The sequence below is a fragment of the Larus michahellis genome, chromosome 14 (genome assembly GCF_964199755.1).
Source record: "Larus michahellis chromosome 14, bLarMic1.1, whole genome shotgun sequence".
NCBI lineage: Eukaryota > Metazoa > Chordata > Aves > Charadriiformes > Laridae > Larus > Larus michahellis.
Window position 1 is genome coordinate 13,104,067 of NC_133909.1, and position 12,043 is coordinate 13,116,109.

Below are 12,043 nucleotides of genomic sequence, written 5' to 3' on the forward strand. Positions count from 1 at the left end.
TGAGGTTACAGTGACTTTGAACACAGACCAGCTCCGCGGTGAATTGCAGCATGTGATTAAATTGAAGAGACTACGAGTCTTCGTCTCTTTTGTATTCAGAGTGGGTTTCCCTGAGACATTGGCTGTAATTGAGAGCAATCACATTTTCCCAGCTGCTTTCCCAGAAGCTCCGAGTTAATCAGGTTTGGGATGTGACCGTTGCGCTGCTGGGCTATTTTTCTACCAGTGCCTCTACGCTTGCTTTAATTTCTGCAAAAATGCTAAGGCTGAAGGCTGGAATTCCTAATATTTGCCACAATCTTCAGGTCAATATTTATGAGAGCCTGTGTTATAAAAAAAAAAATTGGGAAATAGTGTAAAGGAAACGGAGTGACTGAGGTTCCTGCCTGTCTATATACCCTCTTACTTGTGTCTTTAGTAGTATATGCTGTGTGTACCAAGGTGGCAAAATATATCAAATTAAGTGACAAAGACAATCCAGAGTTCTGTAGCACACTAAGGTGATTCCAGTGGCTACTCACACAAAAAATCCCCCCCGCCCCGGGTTCCTGCTGTACGTTCCCTGAGGCACCTTTTCTGTCTTTGCAGATTTTCTGCCTGATCGGTTACGTCCCGTCAGTCGTGCTCTTCACGTACGTCGTCTCCTTCACGTTTAGGAAAGTCCAGAATACAAAAGAATTTTGGTCATTCATATTTTCAGTGGTGAGTAACTTCACCTTGGTTCCGGTGAGCTGGGAAGGTCGCTTGTCTCCAACGCCACAACAGGCTTCCCAGTTGTTTTATTTAATTGTGTGTCCTTGATGCATGAGAAACTTGAAAAGTGTCTTTATCACTGCCCTATCCGAAATGATAAACACGTTAAAAAATGTGCCTCACATTACATACCTTATGCTTGCAGAGTCCAAACTGAATGAAAATGGACTTTTTTTCCCTTTTTCTTTTGTACAGACAGCCTTGCTCTGTACCGTTGTCACCGAAGTGGCCTTTTTTCTGGACTTTTACCTGGTAACCACCGTCCTGCATTATGTCTTCTCCATCTTCATTCCTATTTATCCCCTTATTGGCTGTCTCATTTGCTTTATAAAGGTAAGGGGGCACAAGAAATCCTCTCCAGAGCACTTGTTGCTGGCTGGGGTTGGGTTGGGTGTCTTTAATGGCAACGAGATATCAGATACCTGCCCGGCGCTGTAGTGGCATCCGTAGCTATTTAACAGGTGAAGAATAGCAGCTCTGGGTGAAACGTCACCTTTTTTCCTCTAAGCAGAATGTTGCAGTTTTAAAATGAGGAAAGAAGCGAATCTTCCATTACATATCGAAAGGAAAAGCAGGCGTTTCTCAGCCTGTGGACTGGGTGAACACGGTGGAGGGAGATGGGTTAAATTGGGAGTCGGAGTCTTTAAACCGGGAGCAGCCCCAGGGACTTCGATGGAGTTTTATTGGCGTCAGGCTCGTGCAAGCAGGGTCTCTGCAGAGCTCAGAAAGTGCTCGGGCAACATAAATTAAATGACTGGTTTGAGGTTCAAGTGCAGCGTAGAATATACAGTCTCTGGTAGGTGACTATTTACCGGAACGTAGGGGTTTTTTTGCATTGTCAGGTCTCATGGAAAGGCAAGCGAAAGAACGGAGGGTACTACGACCCGTGGGACCGGCTCCTGGTAGCGGTTATAGCTGTAAGTATGATTATCTGATTATTTGCCGTGTTTGCTGTGGAGAATTGCTGACTCCTGCTGGGAGCCCCTTCTGCTCAGGCATCTTTATTAATAAAGATTTGATCTAACGCCGAGCATCGCTGGAGCCTGCAGCTTTGCAACCTGTTGCAGCACAAACCGTATCAGTAAAAGCTGCTGTGCCTGCCAGCTCAACATCGCTGCTCCAGTCCTCTGATTAACGGTGCCGACGTGAATCCTGATTCTTAGGGGAGCCTGTGCTGGTGGAGTAAGAGCTCCAGAGCAGGGGACAGTCCCTCCTCTCTCTGAAAACCCCAAATAATCGCCGTTAAATCCAAGCAGACTCTGGTTGTGCATTCTCAGCATTGACCCACTGAGCAGCATCTAATGGTGCTTTTAATTTTGGGGAAGAGCTGTGGCTTCTTGTCACCCATGCCCCTGGTGGGGTCACCTCTAGGGTCACCTCTAGGACCACCAGCCTCGCAGGGCTGGCAGCGCTCCGAGTAGCCACAACTGTATTTATCTGGTTTTTAGCCCTATTTGCAGTGTGTCGTGTGGCTCTTCCTACTGCGATGTTTCGAGCTGAAGAATGGCGGGAGGACAGTCAGAGAGGATCCATTTTTCAGGTGGGTTTCTGTTGAGCAGACTCTTAAAAAGCAGTAGTCCAAAGAAGCTGGTTTTAAAAATGCTGCTGGTGATTGAATGGCACTATGCAGCGTATAGCTGTGGGGGATACTGCAGAAAATAAAACACCTGTGCTTATATCCCACCCCAAGTGTCTAAAGAATTTGTTCTCCTCACTTTTGTCTTCTGAAATGCAGTCAATAAAGTGCAAAAACAGGGCTTTTTTAACTTCCTTTTAAGTTATATCAGTGCAAAATTAGGAATTTGGTAATATAGAAAAATAAGGGAAGTTCCTTTCCCATGGCATGGCTGGAGATGCCGTACCCCAAGGAAGAGCTCAGCACAAAGACGAGATAATTGCAATCGTTGACAGCTCTTTCTGCTCTTTGGGGGCTCCTCTGGTGCATGGCATAAACGTTCCTGGGTTGGGCAAACACAAATCCCTTTCTGCCTCAAAGCAGGGAGCAAATCTGGACTGGTTTCTCCCAGAGCTTTGTTCCACCTGAACGCCGAGCGGAGGCGGCGTGTTCTTTTCTTCCCTGTAGAAAATGTTTTACAAAAGCCAAAGCCTGGAAGTTCCCCGATGTCCCGCCGGATGAGAGCGAAGATGAAGACGTGAAGACGGAGAGGCTGCGCGTCCAAGAAATACTGAGCAGCCCCAAAAGCGAGGAGGTAACGCCGTGCGCCCGCCGCCCAGACCCCCAACTGGGAGGTTTCCCAGAGCTACTGGGATCTGCAGCCGCTTCTCTCTTCCCTGCCAGATGCCAGCAATCCTGGTCAGCCGCTTGCACAAAGAGTTTGATGAGAGAAAGGAGTTCCTTCTGGGGAGGAAAATAAAGAAAGTGGCAACGAAACACGTGTCTCTCTGCGTAAAAAAAGGTTGGAGTTAAATTTCCTGCTGTTGAGGTCTTTTATTTGCAAAAGCAACTCTTGAATCCGTTTATCTGACCTCATGGGCAACGCTTTGTGTGTCCTCCATCCTTTAGGAGAAATACTGGGGCTCTTAGGACCCAACGGAGCTGGGAAAAGCACGTTAATTAATATGCTCGTTGGAGAGATTGAGCCAACCAGTGGGCAGGTATGTTACATGCTACAAACTACATAGAAAGTGGATGCGTATTTAATTTTTCGTATTATTATTGCCAGCATTCGCAAGGGTTTTTTGCTAAAACTTTACAAAAACAGTCCTGAAACTTGTAATATTATTGAGTAAAGTCTGTCTGTTCTCCTCAAAGGTTCTGATGGGAGATTATTCTTTTGGAGTGAGCAGCGAGGATGACTCAGTGAAATTTGTGGGGTACTGCCCGCAGACGAATCCGCTTTGGCCAGATATTACGCTGCAGGAACACTTTGAAATTTATGGCGCTATCAAAGGAATGAGTCAGACCGATGTTAAGGAAGTCATAAAACGGTAAGTAGTTTATTATAGAAACGTTTAAGGTTTTAGCTGTATTTTTTCTTAAGGCTTTTTTTTCCCCCTGCATCTCCTAAGGCAATATTTTTGTTCATTTAAGTTTGATTGGATCTTTTCAGTGAATTCAGCAAACGTAAATTTGTACGTTAGGAGATGCAGACCCAGCCACACAAAAGTCAACTGGTATTTGTATGTTTGTTTGTGTGGGTTTTTTTTTGTTGTTTTTGTTTTTATGTTTTTTTGTTTTTTTTTTTAAGTTACGAGGTGCTAAGGTGACCTTGCAGAGATGCAAGGATGGGGCGTCCAGGGCTTGGAGCCGCTTCTGGGTTCTCCCCTCCTCTGGGACATAGGGCAGGAGGTTTTGTATGGCAGTACCCACCTCTGATTCTGCTTATTGCTCTGCTTTTTTTGTACTTTATATGCAAATATTTGTGACTGAGTTCTTCACATGGGACTGTTCGTGTACTGTGTGACGAGGGGGAAGCCGAACCATCACCCCTCAGCTGTTCACGTGCTGTCCCCCGCTCTTCCGCAGCATCGCGAGTGCCCTGGATTTGAAGGACCACCTGCAGAAGACGACGAAGAAGCTGGGCGTCGGGCTGAAACGCAAGGTACGGGGTGGGGGGAGCTCCACCAGCTGCCGTGCTGGGGGTCTGCCGCGGCCGCCCTGTCCTTACCCTCTCCTTTGCCTTCCTCCCAGCTGTGCTTTGCCCTGAGTATGCTGGGCAACCCCCGGGTCACGCTCTTGGATGAACCCTCAACTGGGATGGATCCAAAAGCCAAGCAGCACATGTGGTGAGTGCCGGCAGGGCCACGCTGGCCACGGGCTGGTTTCTCTTTGGGAATGTGCCCGATTTTACGTGTGCGTTATCCCTTTTAACGCTAGGGAGAGCCATAGACAGGGAATCAACACTGCCGCAGTGCCAGGTGCGCTTTGTGTCCTCTCCCAGAATAACTCGGAGGCATTGTTTGGGAGAGAGAGGTATTGGAGGTATTGCTTAGAGATGTAGTTTAGATTAGCGATGGTTTTTGTCAGAGTTAGGTTGATGGTTGGGCTAGATGATCAGAAAGGTCCCTTCCAACCTGGGCAATTCTATGATTCTGTTAAAAGCTTGAAAGTTGAAAGAAATCTTAAAATACTGAGGAGTATGAGATTGCCAGGTTGCCCAGAGAAGCTGTGGCTGCCCCATCCCTGGAGGGGTTCAGGGCCAGGTTGGACGGGGCTTGGAGCAACCTGGGCTGGTGGGAGGTGTCCCTGCCCAGGGCAGGGGAGTTGGAAAGAGATGATCTTTAAGGTCCCCTCCAACGCAAACCGTTCTGTGATTCTATGATTGGAGTCATCGTTGTGTAAAAAAAAAAAAAAAAAAAAAAAAAAAAAAAAAAAAAAAAAAAAAATCAGGTGTTAATTATTGCTGTGGTGGAAGTGGTGTTGGTCCAAAACAAAACAAAGGGTTTGTGTTGGACCATCGCAGTCCTCTGGTCCTGCTAACCCGGGGTTTACTGTTAGGTGCCAAATGTTTTATTCAGGGATTTTTTTTTCGGTTGTGTTCTGTAGGCGGGCGATTCGGGCAGCGTTTAAGAATAAAGAGAGAGCAGCTATCCTGACCACTCACTACATGGAAGAGGCGGATGCTGTTTGTGACCGTGTGGCCATCCTGGTGTCCGGGCAGCTCAGGTACCGCTGCAGCCCTCCCCTGCCTTGTGGCAGGGAGGGTAGGACAGCTGTCAAATAGAATAGATTTCTTTGAAAATACAAGTAGACAGTTTTTTTGCACCTTAAACTTGGGGTGAAATTGGACTCAAAGTGCAAAAAAAGGGTCTGTTAGAAGTTGGGCTGCTCTTTGGGCGCAGTGTAACGCGTACAACTCTCGTTTCTCCCCGCGGTTGGTAGATGTATAGGTACCGTCCAACACCTGAAGAGTAAGTTTGGCAGAGGATACTTCCTGGAAATGAAATTAAAAGAAACAGCAGATGTGCAGCAGGTGGAGTATCTGCAGAGCCAGATTTTGCACATCTTCCCGAACGCCAATCGTCAGGAAAGGTGAAGTTCAACAAACGTGTGTTAATACCAACCCGGGATTTCTCAGCAGCTCCTTAGTACCGTGGCTTAGTACCTACTCGGTGCCAAAATTTACAAAAAAAGTTTACACATAGCTTAAAAGGGGAGGGGGAAAAAAAAAAAAAAGAAAAAAGAGGAAGGGTTTTGCAGGCCAGCAAGAGCTGCCAGGGCGTTGGCGTGAGCCCTGCGTGCAGATGTTTGGCACGGAGGAAGCAAAACTCGGTTTCTGCATAGCTGGTGCCTGACGGCTTCCTCCTCGGTCGGGGCCGCCGGGAAAGTGGGGTAAAATCTGAGTCACGGAGTAATCGCTGGCCCGTATCGAGAAACGCTTGAACATTTCCTGCGGGTTTGGGGGTGGGTTGTGTTGGTTTTCCCCCCAACAGCTTCGAATTTCTGCTGTAGGAACTCGAGGGTCCAGCTTGGTGCTCGCTGATGAGACTCTCGAAAAAAAGACATCGCATAAGGAGCATTCCTCAGACGCGGGGGATTTAGGGGGGAGCTCGTTTTTCAGAAGCAGATGTGTGGGGTAGAGCATCTCCCTGTTCTGGCATCTGGGTCGCGGGAGCCCCTGCATGATGCAAAGTCCCAAAAGATGCCGAGACCTCTGGCTGAGTTCATTGGAAAGGCAAAACTTCGGAACTTTGGGAGTTCTGGGCAGTGATTTTTTCTTTCCTGAGTTTATAGGCGGAATACAAATGGTTGAATCTGAGCTGAAGAGCATGTAAATCACAATGGTCCCAGGGGGATCCGGGCTGATGCACCTGGACCTGGACCTCTGAGGCGGGTTATGAACCAGCTGGTCTCCTGGAGCTGCATCGTTCCTCTTGTCTTGTGTGATGATGACTAGTCAAAATGCCTGGAGTAACCTTCAGAAAATGAGTTTAAATCCATTCACTTGGATATTAATATTTTTGCTTTGAGTAGTTTTACCTGCAGCTGAATTTGCTTTGTTTCTTTGTTCCAGTTTCGCTTCTATTTTGGCGTATAAAATTCCTAAAGAAGATGTACAGTCGCTTTCACATTCTTTTTCCAAGCTGGAAGAAGGTAATTAAGCACTTGCCATGCATCACACACAAATCATTTTGTCTCCCATAACTGGCACATTTTCCACGCACAGGCACTTTTGCATTTCTGTTCCAAATTAATTCAATTTATTTTTTCTGTTATTATTGGTGTCCCCAACTCTGTTTCTTGTGAAATTAAGAGCAAGCGCTTGTACCGGCTTAAAATGCTTTAAATCCAGTTGTGTCAGGCAGTGCAGTATCCCTAAATACGCTCTCTCAATTCTTTGAACAGTAAAACACGCGTTTAACATTGAGGAGTACAGCTTTTCTCAGGCCACACTGGAACAGGTATGTTGCAGCAAGTGTTATTTTTTGGAAGTAAACCCTGCCAGGCGAAGGCGTTGCGGGTTTTTTTGAGGGGCTTTTCGCAGGCGTCTGGGCTGGATTGGCCTTGTCCCTGCCCTGCAGGAGCCGTGTGTCCGCTCTGGGCAGGTGGCGGTGGATGGGGGGATGGACGGCGGGGACGGGGAGCCCCGCGCTGGCGGCAGCTTCTCCTCCTCGATGCCCGGCTTTCAGGCCGCCGGGGCCGCGCTGCTGGTGCCGGTTCTGGCATTTCTGGGGAGCTGAAGTTCCCTTTTCCAAAGTGAATTGGGGACTGCCGCCTCCCCTGCTCCTCTTTATCCCTGTTTTCTCCTTTAAAAAATAAGGTGCCAACTGCAGTGACTGGAGCATAATGCATTTGCGGCGTTAGTGGAAATACCGCTCTGATTTATTCAAGAGACGGGCGTTGCTGTGCATTTCTGAAAGGAGGGTAAAGCTGAGGGTTATTGTTGCTTGTTCTGGATTAGTTATTGCCAATGATGAATGTCCTTCAGTGTGTATTTGGTTCAACTTCATTTTCACTGCGCTCTTGAAGAAATGAGGCGAGCAAGGAGAAAAAAACCCAAAATATTAAAAGCTTCCTAGTCGGAGATGAAGCAATACGTTCTGTGCTCGTTTTTAGCATGGACCAAGAAAGTTCCTACAAGGAGCATGGCGTATTCCCACCCTTTCTCTGCATTCCAGGTTTTTGTGGAGCTGGCGAAGGAGCAGGAGGAGGAGGACAGCAGCTTCGGCACGCTGAACAGCACGCTGTGGTGGGAGAGGACACAGGAAGACAGAGTCATCTTCTGAGCTCCGTACGGTCCAGATCTGCTCGTCAGCTCGAGTTTTGCGCCGGTGATCATCTGCACACACGGTGGGCCTGTGTGTGGGGGAAAAAAATCTGAGCTGGGATGGTCACGGAAAATGGCATTTGGAAGCATTGAGCACGTTCCACCCTCCCAGCCTTAGGAATAACGCCCCAAGGGCGGTGAGCATCCCCACCGTTCTTCTGGCTGGTCTCAAACTCCTCCTCCCCCTCGCTGTTTCCTGGTTTGCGTTGAGCGAGACGACGCTGCCCCGGAAAATGGGTCGTCTCCTGGTGTTGGTGGCGACTCGGTGGCTTGGGCAGGAGCAGCCGCCTGCCTGCCCCCGCTCGGCCCCGCTGCCCCGGCGGCGCCGGCTGCCCGCCATCCAGCTCTCCTCGCTGGAAGTCGTGCACTGGAGCAAAACCAGTTGCTGCTGGAGCGTGACTGGTTCGCAGGGTCTCGCCGGGCACTGCCTGATGAGGTGCCCTGCGGACGCGTGTCCCTGCGAGGTCCTGCTCCCTCCCCGCTTACGCTTAGAAGATGCACCTGCTTCGAAGAGACGGTGGGGGAAAAAACCCGCTCCGAAGGAATTGTATTCACTGCGAAGAGGGTCCGGAATTTCACTGCGAGCTTAGCTTGTTAGCCAACCAATGTGAAAATGTTCCTTTACAGATATAATACGGCACGCGTCGGCACTCGTATTCCCTTCGACTGCAAGTTGGCGGATGGGGGTAACTCCCGCTGCCGGCCGGGGGGGCGTTGGTGTTTGTAATGCATGCGCTGTGGGGTTACAGGGGTGCCCAGAAGTGGATGCTGGTTGTTTGTTCCGGCCCCCTCTCCCCCCCCCAGCTTGGTAAAAAGTACAAAGACATAACTGTGTAGTTACGGGATTTGCAGAGATGTGAGTATTTCTCGTCTTCATTAAAAACGGTCTAATTCTTTTGTTGGGTGTAACGACGCGTCTCCTGCCAGCTGGCTTTAGAGACGGTCCTTTGGAGAAGTTTTCATTTTTCTTGACAGTGAATTCATAAGTACGTGCAATGACACTTCCTAATCCGTCTTTGTTGTGATAGCAGTACGTGATGCAGCGGTGTGCTCAGCACAGGGCCCTTTGCTTCGTCCTGGCCTGGCAATTCTTCATTCACCTTCGTTAACCCCAAAAAACAAGGTCCAAATTCGCAGCCGCATCGGTAGGAATGGTGCCTTTGGCTTGCATAGAAGCACTAAGAAGAGCAGAATATGTGCTCCTTTATCCTAAGATGTGAGAGATGTATGTCGGAAGTATATTATTTTTTCGTTTTTTCTACACAAAGCTATCATCACTTTTTTAGTTTTATAAGGTGAAATTAAAGATTGCTAATGGTTCATTGTGTTCTGCAATGAACAAATATAGAGATGCATTTATAGCAAAACATTGGCTTCATAAGTCACATCAATTATATATCTTCACTTTAAAGTTAGAAAAGACCTTTGTTTTTCTTGCGAAAACCCAAAAAAACTGTGGCTTAAGGTGGAGTGCTGTGTCCCGGCTGTTTGTAATTATCAGGCGGTAACATGTGTTATGTGTCTGATAATGGTTTATCAGCCCGCTGAGCCAAAATCTGTTTTCCTTAGTTTCTTACTCTTAAGATGTGAACTCTACGTACAACTTTTGCTTCCCCTTTCGTACCCGTAGGTTGCGTATCAATGCACGGATTTCATTTTGTAGTTAAAACCTGAGCCCAAGAGCTGCAGAAACACCTGGACGTGCCGTTTGCTTCCCTGGGGAAAGGTCCCTTCCCCTCGGGAGCGCAGGCTGAACCTGCCCGTGATGCTGCGCCCTGAGCTGTGGTACTCGGCGTATCCCAACTCTCCTGGGCTGGGAACGAAACACAGGTGGAAAGCAGGATTACACCTCCAGCCTCTAAACTGCAGCTCCAGTAACAGCCTTCCTAGGGCTGAAGCCTCCCTGTAAGAAGAGAAAAAGCTCTTTTCTTCACGCAGCCTTTTCTTTAGCCCCTGGGAGCCCCCAGCCCCTTTCTCCGCGCCGTATCCCTGCTGCTGGCCACTATCTCTGAGCGTTTTCCTTTGTTTGGAGCAAAGGTGGGACCCAGAATTTCGTCTCGTGATGCCTTCCCGTGTCTGTACGTACAAGCTAAGGGCGTCTTCTCCAGATCCCACACTTCTTACTTCCATCTCTTTTTGTAAATGTTTTTTTCAGCTGAGTGTCACCTGCCCGTCTGTCCAGCGATGGGCCGCACGCCCCTGCCAGGTGAAATTAGGAAAGTCCAGTTGTGGCCTGTTAGCCTTGGTGTCTTAATTTTATTCTTTAACTTAAGAGTTAATAGTCTGTAAAGCTGTTTGGTGCTGTCTGGCTGACATCACCCTGTTTCAAACAGTTTCTTACGTTCTATCGTTTCGCGTGGATGGTATGAGAGCTTTCATCAGCCTCTAGATTTGTTCAGCCTGGGACTGTTGGTGTTTGTCCTGGAGTCGCGCAGCTGATGGTGGCACCGTGTTTGTGCAGCTACGCGTCCAAAGAATGCGGCTCGTCACATTAACTGCGTATTTGGGTGGGATGTTTTTGGCGCGGCGACGTCGCGTGTCGATGGGGCGTAGGGTGCCTCCCCACGGCATCGCTGCAATCAGTGTATCGTGTCAGAAGTCTGTCATATGATGTCTCTAATTGCCAGAATAGGGAAAAACATGGGTAAAATTAAACTAGAGAGTCCCCTGGAAACTTCAGAGCTTTATTCCTGCAATTTTTGTTGGGTTGTTATCAGTGACAGGCCGAATCCCAGCCATACCATACCCACCCCGCCACCCCCCCCCCAGTTCACGCTCTAGGAGATAAACCGGGGCCGAGGCAGCTGGGGTCGGGCTGAGCGTGGGACTTGGGGGCAAATCCGTTCACTTTGTGCCACCCGACCCAGGTTTGGGTTCCCTTGCAGCGTTGTTGTGAGAAAGAGTTAGCGAATACATCCGAAACTTGGAAGATGCATTTACGTTGTGGCGTTACTACAAGGCTGTATTTTTGTAGGGAGGAATTTAACGTGTCTGATTTTGTTTACATTACCAAGAAAAGCCCTTATTTTAAAAAATACCTCTGTATAGCGAGTGAAGTCTGTTGCGTAGCCGACATCCCGTAGCAGGAAACAGAAGGTATCGAGTCTAAAGGTGACACGTTTGTAACGCTCCTCCTGACGCTGCCGTCGGGCGCTTCGAATCGTTTGCGGTTTATTTTATACACCTGCCTTTCTTTTACCACTTTGCTGTGTTTGTAAAGTTGAGGTTTTTCCTTTCCCAGCAGAAAGTACTACTGAAATAAAGATGGATTGGATTGTTAAACGCTCGCGTTTCTATCATACGTGTGTTTTGCCCTGCTAGAAACAAGGGGGCTGTTTTCAAAAGCCTGTGCTGGTCCCTGGAGCGCGGCGGGGGCTTGGGCAGAGCACGGGGGACCCCGGCTCTCGGCACGGCTGGGGGGTGTCAGGCTGCAGGAATTTGCGTGTTTTTAATTGACTTCGGGGAATTGCAGTATTGCAACACTTGGGATGCGACCGCCCGCGGTTGGGGTCAGGTTTCGCAGCCGGATTAATTCAGCCCAACTCCGGGGGCTGCTGCTGGAAGTGACCCGGCGGCAGCTGCACGCTCCTGGCACGTGTGGCTGCAGGGATGGATCACGTTCGGCCGCTTGGGGAAAAAAAAAAAAATATTAACCCCACAAAAAAAAAAAATCATTCATTTTTCTGGCTGGCTCCCTGCCCGAGCCGAACTCACTGGCTGGATGGATGGGTGCTCGCTCCGGCGCCAGGGGCAGGGATGTGGGCAGGGATGAATTTCGGGCAGGGATGAATTTCGCTGCCTGCGCCGGGGGTGCGGGGGGGACGGCCAGCGCCGGGTGACCTGCTGCCGAGGAGGAGGAGGAGAAGGTCTGTCTCCAGCCCTGTGGGTCAGCGAAAGGACCCAGCAAAAGGAACAGGGGGTTTTGCTCCCTGGCCCCATCAGTGGGGAGGAAAATAACCCCAACGAAATTTAATTTGAACTTGGTGAAAGTTCCCAGGATTTTGTACTAGTTTTTCTTTAATGGGGTGTTAAGGCCAGCGTGCCTTTTTTTTTTTTTTTTT

General features: G+C 48.8%; 1 protein-coding gene across 5 annotated transcripts in view; it reads left to right on the forward strand.

The window, feature by feature from the left end:
• Positions 1–11,264, forward strand: part of ABCA5 (ATP binding cassette subfamily A member 5) — a 49,959-nt gene extending 38,695 nt beyond the window's left edge. For 4 of the 5 annotated variants that reach the window (XM_074607878.1, XM_074607877.1, XM_074607876.1 and 1 more), the window contains exons 26-40: positions 589–702; positions 949–1,086; positions 1,596–1,670; positions 2,202–2,293; positions 2,837–2,963; positions 3,053–3,170; positions 3,278–3,369; positions 3,527–3,702; positions 4,241–4,316; positions 4,406–4,500; positions 5,261–5,380; positions 5,597–5,746; positions 6,729–6,808; positions 7,061–7,116; positions 7,834–11,264. In XM_074607878.1, coding sequence (XP_074463979.1) covers positions 589–702; positions 949–1,086; positions 1,596–1,670; positions 2,202–2,293; positions 2,837–2,963; positions 3,053–3,170; positions 3,278–3,369; positions 3,527–3,702; positions 4,241–4,316; positions 4,406–4,500; positions 5,261–5,380; positions 5,597–5,746; positions 6,729–6,808; positions 7,061–7,116; positions 7,834–7,941 — 1,617 coding nt within the window. In that variant the 3' untranslated portion in view covers positions 7,942–11,264. The remainder of the gene's footprint in view (positions 1–588; positions 703–948; positions 1,087–1,595; positions 1,671–2,201; positions 2,294–2,836; positions 2,964–3,052; positions 3,171–3,277; positions 3,370–3,526; positions 3,703–4,240; positions 4,317–4,405; positions 4,501–5,260; positions 5,381–5,596; positions 5,747–6,728; positions 6,809–7,060; positions 7,117–7,833) is intronic. The other variant, XM_074607879.1, reaches the window with a different exon arrangement.
• Positions 11,265–12,043: the final 779 nt, after the last annotated feature.